This window comes from Papio anubis, chromosome 1 (assembly GCF_008728515.1).
Source record: "Papio anubis isolate 15944 chromosome 1, Panubis1.0, whole genome shotgun sequence".
Lineage (NCBI taxonomy): Eukaryota > Metazoa > Chordata > Mammalia > Primates > Cercopithecidae > Papio > Papio anubis.
Window position 1 is genome coordinate 29,931,303 of NC_044976.1, and position 15,267 is coordinate 29,946,569.

At 54.2% G+C, this 15,267-nt stretch overlaps 1 protein-coding gene across 7 annotated transcripts in view; it reads right to left on the minus strand.

Annotated features, from left to right (window-relative positions):
• The window catches only part of COL16A1 (collagen type XVI alpha 1 chain), a 52,250-nt gene that overhangs the window by 20,139 nt on the left and 16,844 nt on the right, over positions 1-15,267 (minus strand). For 5 of the 7 annotated variants that reach the window (XM_009203592.4, XM_017959137.3, XM_009203596.4 and 2 more), the window contains 21 exons: positions 13,835-13,870; positions 13,682-13,726; positions 13,231-13,362; positions 12,414-12,449; positions 12,118-12,225; positions 11,704-11,826; positions 11,545-11,598; positions 11,301-11,342; positions 10,928-10,963; positions 10,788-10,841; positions 10,528-10,596; positions 8,626-8,670; positions 8,508-8,534; positions 7,704-7,763; positions 7,465-7,512; positions 7,293-7,346; positions 2,927-2,980; positions 2,676-2,708; positions 396-512; positions 269-310; positions 89-175 (listed from right to left, as the gene is read on the minus strand). In XM_009203592.4, coding sequence (XP_009201856.2) covers positions 89-175; positions 269-310; positions 396-512; positions 2,676-2,708; positions 2,927-2,980; positions 7,293-7,346; positions 7,465-7,512; positions 7,704-7,763; positions 8,508-8,534; positions 8,626-8,670; positions 10,528-10,596; positions 10,788-10,841; positions 10,928-10,963; positions 11,301-11,342; positions 11,545-11,598; positions 11,704-11,826; positions 12,118-12,225; positions 12,414-12,449; positions 13,231-13,362; positions 13,682-13,726; positions 13,835-13,870 — 1,302 coding nt within the window. The remainder of the gene's footprint in view (positions 1-88; positions 176-268; positions 311-395; positions 513-2,675; positions 2,709-2,926; positions 2,981-7,292; positions 7,347-7,464; positions 7,513-7,703; positions 7,764-8,507; positions 8,535-8,625; positions 8,671-10,527; positions 10,597-10,787; positions 10,842-10,927; positions 10,964-11,300; positions 11,343-11,544; positions 11,599-11,703; positions 11,827-12,117; positions 12,226-12,413; positions 12,450-13,230; positions 13,363-13,681; positions 13,727-13,834; positions 13,871-15,267) is intronic. The other 2 variants (XM_009203604.4, XM_009203600.4) reach the window with 1 other exon arrangement.

Sequence of the window (15,267 nt, forward strand, 5' to 3'; positions counted from 1 at the left end):
TCACGTGAGGCCTCAGAGGCCCCCAGAAGGTCTCAAAGGCAGACAGGCCCCAGCCCCTTTAAGGATGAAGCCTCATCCCTAGTCTTACCTCTTCTCCTCTCTGGCCTGGCAATCCTGGAGGACCAGGCAGGCCTGGGCTCCCAATGCATCCGGGATCTCCCTCATTGTTGTCGCCCTGGAAAAGGATGGAGATGGTGACAGTGGGCAATCAGGGCCTCTTTCTGTGGGGCATGGGGCATGGTCAGGGGAGATAAGGTGAGGCACTCACCCGGGCCTCCTCGGCTCTTGGGCGCTCCAGCGACAAAAAGCACTGCAAGGGACAATGAGAGGCACTCTGTCTGATGAGGCAGCCAGGGAGCCCTCCCACACGGGGCGGCCTCAAGCCCAGTCCCTACCTGGGCGCAGTTGTCGAGGCCTGGCACACCAGGGATGCCCTGGTCTCCCTTCTCTCCCTTCTCCACGAGGTATGCTGGGTGGGCCCTCTGCCCCTGGACACAGTCCCCGCAGATACTCTGATCAGGGAGTGGGGAGAGGAGTGGGGTCTGGGTCAGAGAAGGCCAGGATGGGCCAACTGGGGAGCCCACCTGAGAACCCAGAGCCGGGGCTCCCTGCCCCGCAGTCTTCCTTCTTCCCACACTCCCTCTCTCCCCAACCACATCCCTACGGCAGCTTTGCTCCATCCTCAGGGGACCCACTCCCATCAATTGGCTTTGAGTTTCCTCCAGGAAGAAGCTCTGGTAGAGCTAAGCCAAAGCCACTTTCCAGACAGGCGTGTGGGCGGAGGCGAGGGGCCCGCAGAGGGACCATCTGTCCCGGCTGTTCCTGCAACCTGCACCCACTGCGAGGACAAGCCACGAGGAGCGAGGCTGGAAAGGCTGGCTCCGAATGCCAGCTTCTCTGCCCAAGGGAGCAAAGGAACAGCTGCAGGAGGAGCCAGGCCCTTCCCAGGAGCCCCTGGGACAGATCTCGGATTGCTCACAGGCTCCTGGCTCAGATTGCGCCACCAGAATTGTCTTTCCCACAGGAAGGGGTTTAACCTTCTTTAGGTCACAGACCCCTCTGAGAGTTTGATGGAAGCTGTGGGTCCTTTTCCCAGAAAAATCAAACCCACTAGTGAAAACCAGCCTGTAGTTTCTGAGGACTCAGGAGCCTGGAGCCTGTCTGTGGCCAGTGTGGCGTCCACAGACGCCCAGGCAGGAGCCCCTGCTCACTTTCACTGCTCACCACCAAGCCCAGTGATCATGGCTGGCATTTACTCAGCACCCATGACGCTGGGCACTGTACATAATAAGCCCTGCACATGATCACATCCCATCGTGACGGTGCAGTGAGGCAGGGAATCTATAAGCAGTGTGGAGATGGGAAAGCCAGCACTCAAGACAGGCGGCGTGACTTGTCTGAGGAAAGTGGGAGTCTGGATTGGCGTGGGCCTGTCCTAGGCCACAGTCAGCACTCTCTCCCCAGGCTTCCTGGACTGTGGGTGCAGGTGGTGCTGGGGCTGGGTCAGCATGCCCCGGGGTGCCATCTGACCCCTTCTCCACACTATGCACAGTTTCTATTTGGGATCCTCTGAAGAGCACCTGATGAAGATGCCAGCAGATGAAATGTTACAGGAGAAATGTCAAATCCTGGATTTGGAGTCACACGATCACTGCCCAGTCATTGACAGAAGCAGAGGGGAGCAGAGCTTGGGGTTTTGTTGCCACAACCCCACTGTAATCCAACATGTAACTATTCCCTAGAGATTACCCGGACCTCCTCTGGCTGCTTCTGGAGAAATCTGCCGTTCAGAGCAGGGGAGGGATAGAGAGTCCCCATGCTCTGCCCTGACCAAGGCCCATCAGGGTCACAGGATGTCCAGGGCACTGACTAGCCAGTGTCAGAAGAGGGTGGCCAGGATGACGGGGGCTCTGGAGGCCAACACATGGGAAGGACTCCTGAGGATGCTGAGTCAGAGGAGAGAAAGTCCAGGAACATAAGGGCCTCCTTCAAAAACCTGAAGGCAACCTGGGGAATTACTGTGCTCTCATTTCTAGAGGTGACTAAGCAAAGATGGGCTATGCAACCCTTGATTCCAGTCGGAACTTCTGCTCAGTTTGGGAAGCCGGACCAGGCCCCAGCCCTCTGGTAGGGTATTAAGGCTGTGTACAGGCCCTGGCACAGGCCGACCCTCTGACCAGGTCCGAAGTCCCCTTTCTTGAACTACCAGAAGGGCTTCTCAAATCCATCTCCTCCCTGGATTCCTTCTGGATTGACTAGAGAACGGCTGAAGCTTTCTTCCAGGCCACACCCAATCTCACAGCCCCCTACCACTGCACTTTCCCCTCCTCTGCTTTGCTTTGGAAGCTGCTGGGCTCTGCTGCGGTGTGACCCGGGTGCTATGGGGTCTCATTGCCAGCTGCTGCGGGCAGGCTTCAGGGCTGGGTTCTGCCGACAGCATCTGCCATGTGGGCACCTTCACAGGATTCCTTTAAGCACTCATTCAGCAAATGTTGCCTGGGGGCCTGTTACAAGCCAGGCATCAGCTAGGCCCTCATAGACAGATGCTTGGAACGCGTATTCCCTGCAAACTGCTGCTCTCTCTGCGAGGTGCCACACAGCTGAGCACTTACTGAGAGAATCCCCTTAGGAGACACCCCCGCCAGCTCACACTTCTCTCCTGGGTACCCTCTTACCTTAAGGAGGTGCTGTTCAATTGGTAAGGATCCCTGCAAGAGACAGATGTGTGGGCTCAAGCAGGTGAGGGGAAGGGACATGGAGACTTATGGGATCAGGTAGAGCCTTGGCACATGCCATGCACCTTCCAGCCTCAGAAGGGGGAGAGAAGAGGGACCCCCACTGCAGCTACCGGGCCAGCTTCATAGCTTGAGCAGCCCTGGGAGGGGCAGGGAAGGGGCATGGACAGGGAGTCCTGGCTGGTACCCACCAGTTCCGCAGTGAGCCCAGGCTGTCCTGGCAAACCGTTGTTTCCAGGCACTCCCTGTAGCCAAGAAGAGACACGAGTGAGTGGGCTCCATCTCTCTAGCCTGCTGGTCAGCCTGTTTCCTTCTCATCACCCCGCCTCCTCTTCCCCTTGTCCTGCAGAGCTGAGAGCCCTGGTTGGCACAAGGCTGACATCTATTCTTGGCTCAAAAGCCTCTCGACCCTCTTTATAGGGAAAGCCAAGGAGGCCCAGAAGAGTGACCCCCCCAAACCAGTCCAACAGCGAGTGTTTTCCCCACACACCAGAGGAAGGTCAGAAATTGAGTAGAGGGTCTTCCATGGAACTACTGTTTATTTCTGTGCTAAGTAATTTTTCTATATTTTCTCCTTCTCTTTCTTTTTCCTTTCTTTTTTCTTTTCTCTTTTTTTTTTTTAGAGACGGGGTCTCACTCTGTCACCCAGGCTGGAGTGCAATGGCATAATTATAGCTCACTTAGCCTCGAACTCAGCTCAAGTGATTCTCCCACCTCAGCCTCCTGAGTAGCTGGGACTAGAGGTGCTCACCACCACGCCCGGCTAATTCTTTTGTATTTATTGTAGAGACCAGGTCTCACTGGTAGGCTGGTCTCAAACTTCTGGGCTTAAGTGATCCTCCCACCTCGGCCTCTCAAAATGTTGGAATTATAGGCATGAGCCACCACACCCAGCCTACTTTCTCATTTAATCATCACAGTTATCTTGTTGAACTAGGTACTGTTATCTCCATCTTAAAAATAGCACAAAAAATCCAGAGGAGGCCGGGTGCGGCGGCTCACACCTGCAATCCTAGCACTTTGGGAGGCTGAGGCGGGCGGATCACCTGAGGCCAGGAGTTCAAGACTAGCCTGGCCAACATGGCGAAACTCTGTCTCTACTGAAAATACAAAAATTAGCAGGGCTTGGTGGTGTGTACCTGTGGTCCCAGATACACGGGAGGCTGAGGCAGGAGAATCACTTGAACCTGGGAGATGGAGGTTGCAGTGAGCCAAGATCATACCACTAAACTTTAGTCTGGGCAATCTCAAAAAGAAAAAAGAGAACCCAGAGTAAGTACTTGCCAAAGGTCACAAGTTGAGCAAGGCACAGAGCTGAGGTCCAGAGCGAGGATCACTGGCTTCTAATCCCTCTCTTAACCACGATTCCAGCATCAGTCCTCAACAGACATCCCCAGAACATTCACGGACACAGCAAGGGTGGGTGCTTGCCAGTCAGATTCATCTAGATACAAAATTCTGACTACCTGTGTAACTTTTGGCAATTTATTTGGGGGAAGAAATTCTATGCCTCAGTTTCCTTATCTGTAAAACAGGGATAGTTTATGGTGAGGCTTCAAGGAGACAATGGCTGCAAGGATGGTTAGGTTAGATGCATGTCATCCGGACACTGTTCCCCTTGCAGATTCCTGAGGCACATTTGCATATTAAACACTCCATGGAGGCAGGGAGTATGTTCCATTTTGAATCCCCAGTGCCCGACATGGAGGAGGTGCGCATTAAGTACGTGTTGAGTGAATGCACTGCTGCTCAGCCTGCTCCTCCCTGCACAGGATTTCCTTGGCGCACTCTGAGATATGGCCTCCCTTCAAGTCCCAGCTCCCAGCAATGGAACATATCACCAGCCCCCGAGCAATTTCCAGGCAGACTCTACCAAGCCTGGGTCAGACCTGGAGCCAGCCACTATCCAGCCCTGCTGGCATCTCCGTGCACCATCAGGGCTTAGAGCAGTGCCTGGCACAGGGAAAATGCCTTGAACATGTGAACTATTTTTATTTATTTATTTATTTATTTATTTATTTATTTATTTTGAGATGTATCACTCTGTCTCCCAGGCTGGAGTGCAGTGGTGCAATCTCAGCTCATCGAAACCTCCACTTCCTGGGTTCAAGTAATTCTCCTGCCTCAGCCTCCCAAGTAGCTGGGATTACAGGCATGTGCCACAAAACCTGGTTAATTCTTTTTGTATTTTTAGTAGAGATGGGGTTTTGCCATGTTGGCCAGGCTGGTCTCGAACTCCTGACCTCAAATGATCCGCCGACCTCGGCCTCCCAAAGTGCTGGGATTACAGGCATGAGCCACCACGACGGCCCAAACATGTTGATTATTATGCCCTAAATCATTATTCATCCCCTGCTCCCCTCTCCATGGCCAGTGTGTTAGTTCAGGCCTGATGTTTTGTAATTGTTTACCCAACCTCCCAGAACTAAATGTTCTACCTGCTGTCCTACTGTGGAAGCGAAGTGCAGCCAGAATTGAAACCTAGGCTCAATGACCTACTAGTTGCCTCAGGCAACTTTCTTGACCTCAGTGCCTCAGCTTCCTCCTCTGTGAAATGGATTGAGATGAAATAAGATAACTAAGCACTGGGACTATACGGCCTTGGATGAGTAAGTGCTGTACATCCCTGAGCCTGTGTCTATACTTCAATAAAGGAGCTGCTCGGCCCTTCTGGATCCCACCTGGCATGGGGCAGGTGCCTGTCAGCAGCAGCCTCGGCTTGGTCTCACGCGCTGGCACTAGGCGAGGACTCTGGTGCCTGGGACCAGACTCAGCAGTCACTCTTTTCTGCCTCATTCCCCAGCATGTCTTGGCAGGGTTCACGCTACATCAGCTCTCACTTATTAATGGGTCACTTTGAAATGACTCTTATGCTTCCCCAAGGAAACTGCAAGCCCTCTGCAGACAGAATCCTGCTTCCTGGCAGTGTGGCAGGAAGCCCCAGACACTCGGCAAATGTGTGGCTGCAAATATGTGGCCTGGGCTCTAGTTCAGCACTTCCAATGGGGTAGAGAGAATTGGGATCCTGGCAGAGACTCCCATCAGCAACAGTGGCTCACTAGAGCAGACTCCCAGCCCACGGTGGCAGGGGAGGTGTGCCAAGGTAGCGGGAGCGGGGAGGGAAGATACGAAATGTATCAAATCATTGGGGCAAGGAGGAGTAGCTTGTAAAAAGCTTCCCTGTGATGCTGCCCTGCTTCTTCAGGTGAGAATCACTCTCTTAGGAGCTGGGAGCCAGACACACAGACGGTGGTGTCTATGCCACCTAGAACCTCTGGAAAACATGGCTTGGTATGCAAACCACTGGGAACTGTCCTGAAAGGCATCAGAAGAAGGCAAAAATGGCCTTGCATGGGGAAGCCCCAGTCCAGCATTGTCAATTCCTAATTGGGTGGCCTTAGACAAGATACTTCGTCTCTCAGAGCCTCAGCTTGTCCAGCTGTGACTTAGGAATAATAACACTGCCTTCCTGTTGGGGCTTTTTATGTAAGGCTCAAATGAATGAAAGAATGGATGTAAAATAGTAATAGTACTCGTCATCATAATAATGATAGCTAATGCCTTCTAAGCATTTGTCATATAAATAATGTATAATAGTCATAGGCACAATTCTATACACTTCACATGCATTAACTTGTTTAATACTCACAAAAGCCCTATGAGTTAGGTGCACTTAGCAGAAGAGGACAGTGAGACACAGAGAGGTTAAGGAACTTGCCTACCATCACACAGCTAGCACAAGGCAGAGCCGGGATTCAAGTTCAGGCTGCCTGGCTCTGGAATGTACCCTTTATTCACAGTGTCACACAGATCTTGGCTCCTAATGCTCTCCCCTCACTATCTCTGGCTTCCTTGCAATTCCCCAAACACATCAGGCACATTCCCACCTCTGGGCCTTTGCACTGGCTGCTTTCTCTGCCACAAAGCCTCTCCCTCACAGCTTCTCTCCTCATCTCCTTTCAGTTTTGATTCAAACGTTACCTTCTTTTCAGTACATTTTGCAAATACTTCTCCTGCCCTCGTCCCATTTTCTATCCTCACTCCCTTCTTTACCTTTCTCCTTCGTACATATCACTTTCTAACACACTATATTTTATTTATTTATCTTGCTTATTGTCTGTCTTTCCTACTGAATATAAGCTTCAAGAGGGCAGGGGCTTTTATTTTTAGCCACTACTGTATTCACAGCACTTAAAACTGGAAAAATAGCAAATGTGCAAAAACACGTGTTGCATGAATGAGTGTTGAATGCTGCTCCAAAACAGTGGGCCGGGCTCTGTACCAGGGTAAGGGATTTTTATCTGACCCAGATTGTGGATTCCTGACAGCTGATGCAACAGGGCATTCCTTGAAACCGTGCTGGGAGTGCAGAGCCTGGCCGAGAGGCTCAGTGGGCCCTCCTTGCCACCCTGGTAGGCAGCTGAATAGAGGAATGAGAAATGGCATGTCTGTGTTTTTGGGGTGGGGGAGAAGCGTCCTTGGGGTCCAGCCTGGAGCAGCCACCCTGACCACATGAGCTCTGCCACCCAAACTCCTCCTTCTCTTCTCCCCCTTTACCTGCAGCCCGGGCACTCCAGGGGGGCCTGGTGGTCCAGGAATACCTGGTGGACCCTGAGGGAGAGAGGGAAGAGTCAGAGCCAGCAAAGAGCTCTGCCCCATGGCTGAGAGCAGCTGTTTAGGGTGGACAAGCCGTGGGGTGCTGGCGGACAAGAGGAGACAAGCGACACACCTGCGGGCCCGGCTGCCAGGAGCTGCCCATCCAAAGTCCCGGAGCACCCTGGGTGGGAGTGGGGGTCGCAAAAGAAGGGGAGAGGTTATAGGCAACGTCTACACCAAGCGTGGGGCTGCGTGGAGAGGCGGATGGCTGGGGTGTGCGGCCCTGCGGAGCCCTTGCACCCTGGGCACCAGACGAGGCTGAAGCTGCTCCTCTCCCCCGGGCTGGGGGAAGGCTCTCACAGTGCCACTTACCGGCATGCCAGAGAAGACGAGGTCTCCTCGAGAGGGGCAGGAGCACTCCCCTGGCTCACCCTGAAAAGACAAGAGCCTTTGTGAGACATGGACGAAGACAAAGGGCCTCTTGAAATGGACATCCGAGAGGCATGGGGCTCTAGAGATGGAGAGGCCAGGGTTTCAATCCAGGATCGGCCTCATATGATGTTGCCCTTGGGCAACCTGTTCAACCTCTCTGCACCTCAGCCTCCTCGCCTGTAAAATGGGAACAGTCATTACAGGCGCACGGAGTCTCAGGAAGACAAAATGGATTCGTGTATACAGGGGTCCTGTCGCATGGAGATTATTCAGCAAACCATGGTCCTGCTGTTACAGTCATCAGTTATAACCTTGTCTGCTGCCATGCAGGTAATCTCGTCTTCAGTACAACTGCAGCCCCGCTCCCCTGGCTTCCATGCCCTTCTCTCAGGGGCCCCTCACCTCTCTGCCCTCTCACCACTAGCCCTTCCCAGCTCACTTCCTGCCCCATCCTCTGACTCAGCCCCCATTTGAAAATGCAGCTGCCCTCCTAAGGGGGCCTTGGAGTTTTCCAGTCTCCCATAATCCTGGTTGAGTCTCAGGCCAGCAACCAGGTGAAGTTAGGGATATGTGGAGCCCCTGAAACCAGGGAGCTGGGGGTAGGAAGGAGCCCAGGTTGCCTCCTCCACCCCCATCCTCCAGTCCAAGGCAGCTTCATGTGCACAGGCTCCCCTGATTCGTGGTGGGAAGGCTGGAGGGGCTGCTAACCCCCCAGCGTATGGGTCACAGGCCCTTGGAACTCACCTTCTCTCCTCGTGGTCCCTTTTCACCCTGCAGGGAAGAAACACAGAAAGGTGAGCAGATATGGGTGCCGAGGCAGGGCCAGCCATGGCTTCCTGCTGTCCCGAGACACTGTACTCACTGGTGTCCCTCTGGGTCCCGTCTGTCCTTGCTGCCCATCACGGCCCTGAAGGGAGAGAGCCCAGAGTCAGAGGGTGAGACTGGGCAGCGGCCAGCCATCTGGCCTGCTGCAGAAAGAGGCTGTAGGACAAACAGAAGCAGCGCCAGGCTCCTCTGGCACCCAGGGCCCAGGGCCCATGTTCCAGAGGAGCAGACTGAGGTGCCGAACAAGGAAGAAGACTGGCATTTCCTGAGCACATCTGGGTGCCAGCCACCGGGCCAAGTACCCGTCAGGGAACATTGAATGGAATCCCCTCTCCCAGTCCAGCAGGACAGTATTGTTCTGGTTTTCAGGTGAGGAAACTGAGCCTTAAAGAAACTTCATGATAGACCCAGCAGCCAGCTGCAGCCAGGCGTGTGTAGCCTGAAGTCTCTGCTCTCTCCTCTCTCTCTTTAGTGCTTGATACACTTTCTCCCTATCACAAAAGTTGTGTCTGTTGACCTAACTGGGAGAAGGGGATTTCAGCCCCTTTTTTATCCACAAAAAACTGGAGACTTTGAGAAGCTGTCACTTGCCTAAGGTCACACCCCTAGCAAGTGTGCGGCTGAGGACGGGAAGCCTGCTGGATGGAATTCAGCATGAGGAGAGGTCTGGAACATTCTCCTGGAAAGGCAAGCAGCTTGGACAACGGCATGGAGTCTGCTCAGGCCAGGAGAGGCCAGCCTGGCCACACAGGGCGTTCCCATAGCTCCTTCATGTAGGCTCCTCCACCTTCACACTTGGGACTTAAAGCTCCCTGAGGACCTGGCCCACGTCTTTCATTCTGCCCTGGGGCTCCCTGGGACAGGCAGGAATCCTGGCTGTCCAGCTCTGCGGGGCAATAGAGACTGGCTGTGTGGACTTGGGCGAGTCCCCGCCCGCTTTGGACGTTGGTGCACTCTCCTATCAGTGAATCCCAAACTGGAACTAGAATTTCTCCAGGGATCCGCAAAGATAGAAGAGGATACAGTTCACTGGGCTATTTTTAACATTAACAAAAGCCCAAGACAAATTACGCATTTGCCCACCACCTGGCATGGAACAGACTGGCTGAAAGGTAGCATGCCTTTGATTTAGGCTGCAATTAGATTATCTGGTAAAATTCTAGCAGGTTCATGTGGAGTAGAAGCTGACGACTACACAGGTCTTTGATGACTAAAAATGAGAAAATGCACTTATGATTACTTAATCCGTGCAATTTGTTCAATAGACACGTCTTTTAAAACATGGGAGCCACTGGGGGAATAGTACAAAGGGAAGGTCTTTCCAATTACACTGGAAGTAGTTGCTGGTCTGGATCTGTGCTGTCTGATACTGTAGTCCATAGCCACATGGGGCTATTTAAATTTAAATTAATTAAAATTAAATGTCACTTAAAACTGAGTTCCTCAGTCACACTAGCTGCATTTCAGGTGCGCTCAACAGCCACCTGTGGTTGTGCCGAACACAGCGTTTCCATCCTCATAGACAGTTGTACTGGGCAGCACCGGTTCACATGTCCCTAATGACTAGGGATGGGCTTTGAGTCAGACAGGCCTAGGTTGAAGTCCGTGGCTCTGCCTCCTCACCCTCTGACCTTCAATTTCCTGATCTATGAAGTGAGTTCCCTTACAGGGCTGATGTGAGGATGACATGAATTTCTGTGTTTAGAGCTTAGCACAGGACCTCAGCATGATCACTGCTCAAAAAATGGTGGTGAACATTATTGTATTATTCAAGCATTCCCTTAAAGGAGTGAGGTCTTCCTTGTCTGAGGCTGGGCTGAGGCCTCTCTCCTCCCATGCCCTGTGCTGCTGGGATGGGCAGGGTCAGCTCCATGCCCTCTTCCCAGCAGAAACATCCTTCGTTCCAGCAACACCACCAGAATGGAGCACAGAGACTTACCGGAGGCCCAGAGACACTGGCCCCAGGAGGTCCCACGGGTCCGGTGGCTCCTTTCACCCCTGGAGATCCCTGTATAAGAGAGGGTACAAAGGTTGCAGGGGCAGAATTGGAAGCCAGCTACAACCCAGCAGGTAAGACACATCCCGACAGGTCTTAGGCAGCCCTCTGATAGGCAGCACTTGGCCCCTGTGTCCCCTGTGCCTGCTGCTGGGACACTCTGGAATACTGCAGGCCCAATGCCCATGGAGGCAGAGGCTCACCTGGGCACCCTTCTCTCCAGTGGGGCCAGGTGGTCCCCGAGGTCCCGGAAGTCCCTGCAGATGGAAGCACAGTTAGTTAACCCATATCCTAGAATGGCCCTCTCGCCTGCTATCCTCCTCCAGGACTCAGGCAGACGTACCTGAATGCCAGGCAAACCCGGGGCTCCAGGCTCCCCCTGCAAGTCAGAAAGGGCAGACTAGCACACAGCAGCCACAGCCAACCTGTTCCTCTGGCCCTGCCACACCGGCAGACCTGGTCTGGGTGGGGCATCTACCAGCCCAAATTCAGAAGAGCTCCCCAAGGAGACCCTGAGGGTCAGAGAGGCTGGGGTCAAAGGTAAGTCCCTGACAGAAGCAACAGCAGGCCAGGGTTATGGCCTGACTCCTGGTCCCAGAACTAAGTCCTGTGCATCTGGGGGCAGGCAGAGCCCTGCAGTTTGGGAGTGGATGGAATTAGGTAGTTGGCTAATAGAAGTGTTGAGGGGACAGGCAAAGGCAAGGCTAGAGACTCACCTGGGGTCCCTGGACTTCCCTTCCTGGAGGCCCTGGCTCTCCCTGAAGAGGCAGAAGGACAGTCCCTGGCTCGAGGTTCCCCAGTCACCCTTCACCCTTCTCCCCAGCCCCTTCTCCCCCAGCTTCTCCCTGCCCTGTACCCTGCCTCCATTTCCCACTCCAGGCCCACTGCCCCCATGGATCGGTCTATCCCACCCCTTGCCCTCACGTAGCTGCAGCCCAGGGCCCCAAGACTCACACATACCTGCATGCCCTTCAGACCTGGGGGCCCTTGTACTCCTGGTAGACCGGGTTGGCCCTAAAAGGCACAAGGTGGCCCATGGAGTCCCTGCAGGGGAAAGGGGGACAGGAGGGAGAGGAGGCAAAGCCCAGGCAGGGAAGGGCCAGAGGGCAGGCAACTCACGGGTTTACCAGGTCGGCCCATGCCTTCGGGACCCGGTTCTCCTTTGGGGCCGGGCTGCCCAGGCCGTCCTGCCACATCTGTCACTGTCCCCTGCAGGCTGGGGCAGGCAGTGCAGCCATCACCCTGGTCAAAGATGGGTACAGCCTGGAGCCCATGAGCCAGCGCTGGCACCCAGGCCAGGATACCCTGCACCCCTCTGAACACTCTGCCCCTTGAATGCTCCCACCTCAGCCTGGGAAATCAAAACAGGCCCCTGACACTCCTAGCAGAGGAGAAGCCCTGAGGAGCCTCCACTCAGTGACTCTGACAGCTGTTAAGGCCCCAGCTGGCCCTGCAGTCCTTCCCTCACTGGTGCGCCACCTGATTTTTTTATGCAGCAAACTCCCCTGACCCCAACCACCCCACCTGACTAACCTTTTCTCCTTTTGGCCCCGCAGGGCCCCGAACTCCAGGCTCTCCTGACAGTCCTGGCCGCCCTGTGGTTCCCGGTGTTCCAGGGTCTCCGGGATTCCCAGCATCACCCTGTAAGGAGCGGAGTTCAAGGAAGGCAAGGCCAGCCCAGCCGGGGGCAAGTTGCCCCTGGGACCAGCAGGCACTCACGGTCCTTTGCTGGGGCTGAGGGTTCAGGGCTAGGGAAGGAGGAAAAGGAGGCAAGGAGGGGATCTGAGAGGATGCTGTGCCCACCCCCATGCCCACAGAGGCCCTCTCACCTTCTGCCCCTTCAGTCCACGCTCTCCAGCCTTGCCCTGAGGAGAAAGAATTTCCAGCACCCGCTCACTCATACCAGCCACCCTGAAGTGCCTGGCACCACATCAGTTCGGGGCATACAACAGTAAATAAACAAAACCAAATCTCTGCTTTCGTGCCAGTGAAGCATTATTGCCCAGGGTCAGAGGAGAGATTTGTGCCAGACTCCTTGCCTGGGTGACATGGGCAAATTAGCTCATCTATCTCTGTACCTCAGTTTCTTCAGCTGTCAAATGGGGATGATAAAAATAGTATAGGCTTCTGCCCTATAGGGATCCTGTGAGGTTAGACAAGCGAATATGTCGTGTGCAGCAGTGCCTGGCACATAGTGTCCACTGTGGCAGTGCTGGCCGTTACTATGAAAGCAGTAACAGTGATAATAACCACAGTGGTAACTGCCATTTCCCCAGTGCCCATGGTGTGCTGCTAAGCACTTCACACACGTCATTACTAGGCTTTACTCTGTGCAAGAAACAGAGGTGGAGAGAAGTGACTTGCTCAAGTCAAAGACTTAGTAAGAGGCAAAGCTAAGATTGGAACCCAGGTCTCTCTGGTCCTAGGATGACGCTCTTTCTGCCCACTCTGCCATACTCTGTCCCAGGATAAAGGGCAGAGACCTGTGAGGGCAGCTCCTTCTGGAGACAGAGACTCTGACCCCGCCACACCCTCCCCACTACCCCCAACTGCCCAGGGAGTCAAGAGACCCAGGCAGGACCCCTCCCCTGTCCTAAGCCCCGCCTGCATCCCCCTCCAGAGGCCCCTGCCTATATCCCACCTCACCTGTTTTCCTGGCAAGCCAAAGCCTGGAGGCCCAGGTTCCCCCTTCTCTCCGGATGGGCCAGGCAAGGCCACCACACGGACATCCCCATCCTGAAGGTTGGACAGGGCTGGACACGGCTCACAGGGCTCCCCCTGCCAGGCAAGGACATTGGGTTAGGGGGTCCTCCAGGCCCTAGTGCACTTGAGCCAGGTTTGGAATCTAGGGCTGGGGAATGTCACTGGGTCTGACACTGCACCTCTGCTGGGTGAGGGGTTATCTCAGGAAAGATGAAGGGAGGACAGGAAAGAAACAAAGGTGGAGCTGAGTGATCAGGGGTCTCGTGCCTTGCCAAGGAGTCAGACTCTGCCTAACAGACAGCAAGGAGCCCCAGAGGGTTTGAAGTCGAGCAAGACGAGTGTCTGTCTAGGAAGCTTACCCAGGCTGCAGCACGGAGAATGTCCCCAGACTCACCTTCGCCCCTTTGATGCCTACTGGTCCCACTGGTCCTGGTGGCCCCTGCATGTTAAGACGCTCCAGGTAATGCCCAGCAGCTGCTGGGGCCATGCCTGTCAGCCCCTCCCACCTTGTCCTCTCCCAAGCTGTTGCCATCCCAAACATACTTACTGGACTGCCAGCTGGCCCTGCCTCCCCGAAGTTACCCTGAGAGAAAGCACAAAAGCCATGATTGAAGAGGGGATGCAGTCTAGGTGCCAGAGCAATTGCAAACCCAAAACTATAAAAGCAGCCCCTTTGGATATCCAGACTACCCTCTCATGTCCAGAGAGGAAGAGGGCTTTCTCCAAGGTCCCCAAGGGAGTCTGTGACCAGCCAGGGGCTAGAAGCCCTATTTCTGTTCCCAGCCTCACCTCATGGAATCCAGTCCACCCTCAGCCCTGGCTCAGAACACAAAAATCATGAATGCATTTTTCCAACAGCCTTTCATTGGACACCTTTATACACGGAGCACTAGGCTGAGGCAGTGCGTAGACAGCAGTGAGCAGCACAAACAGTAATGCCTGTTGAGCTTGCACATGCAGAACTTTCTAAATCATTTTAAACAATGGTGAGTACTATGAAGGAAATCAACAAGGTGATGAGACAGAGTAAGTGGAGGTGGTCAGAGAGGTGTTAACCCTGATTATTACCAGAAGAATGAGAATAAGGTCATCCAATGAAAGAATAGGGGGAGGGTAGAAAGGAAAAACATTCTAGATGTTTCTAGTGGGAACCACAAGTACAAAATCTGACAGGTGGGAGTAGTCCAGACATATTCCATAATGGAAAGAAGGTTCATATGGCTGAAGCACGGTAAACCAGAAGAGAAGGGGAAGAAGTGGATGAATGTGGGAAGGATGGGGGCTGGGGCATCCGGGGTCCTGTGAGGCACAGCAGAGCTATGGTAGAAAGCAAGTCACAGAGGGACTGTAAGGAGGGAAATACTGATTCTTCTACAAAGCCACATTAAACTACTGGATGAAGGCCGGGCACGATGGCTCACACCTGTAATCCCAGCACTTTGGGAGGCCAAGGAGGGTAGATCACTGGAGGTCAGGAGTTTGAGACCAGCCTGGCCAACATGGCAAAACCCCGTCTCTACGAAAACTACAAAAATTAGCTGAGTGTGGTGGTGCACGGCTGTAATCCCAGCAAATCGGGAGGCTGAGGCAGGAGAATAGCTTGAACCTGGGAGACGAAGGTTGCAGTGAGCAGAGATCATGCCACTGCACTCCAGCCTGGGCAACAGAGTGAGACTCCGTCTCAAAAAAAAACTACCAGATGAAAACTGGACTGCTGCAGGGCTGCAGTGGCCACCGGCAGGCCAGAGGAGGTTCCACCATACAGGAGAGGGGCCATGGGAACGCAGATTACCATGGCAGTGGTGGGCATGGAGAGAAGTGGAGGAGTGAGAGAACCCTCATGGGCAGAACTGTCAGGGCTCGCTGGGGGGCTAGAGGCAGGAGGGGACAGTGTCAGGAGTGGAGGACCTGAGGACGACCGTAAGGCTGGGCTTTGAGGGGCTGGCTGTGAGCTGATGACTGAGATGGAGAAGCTGGGAA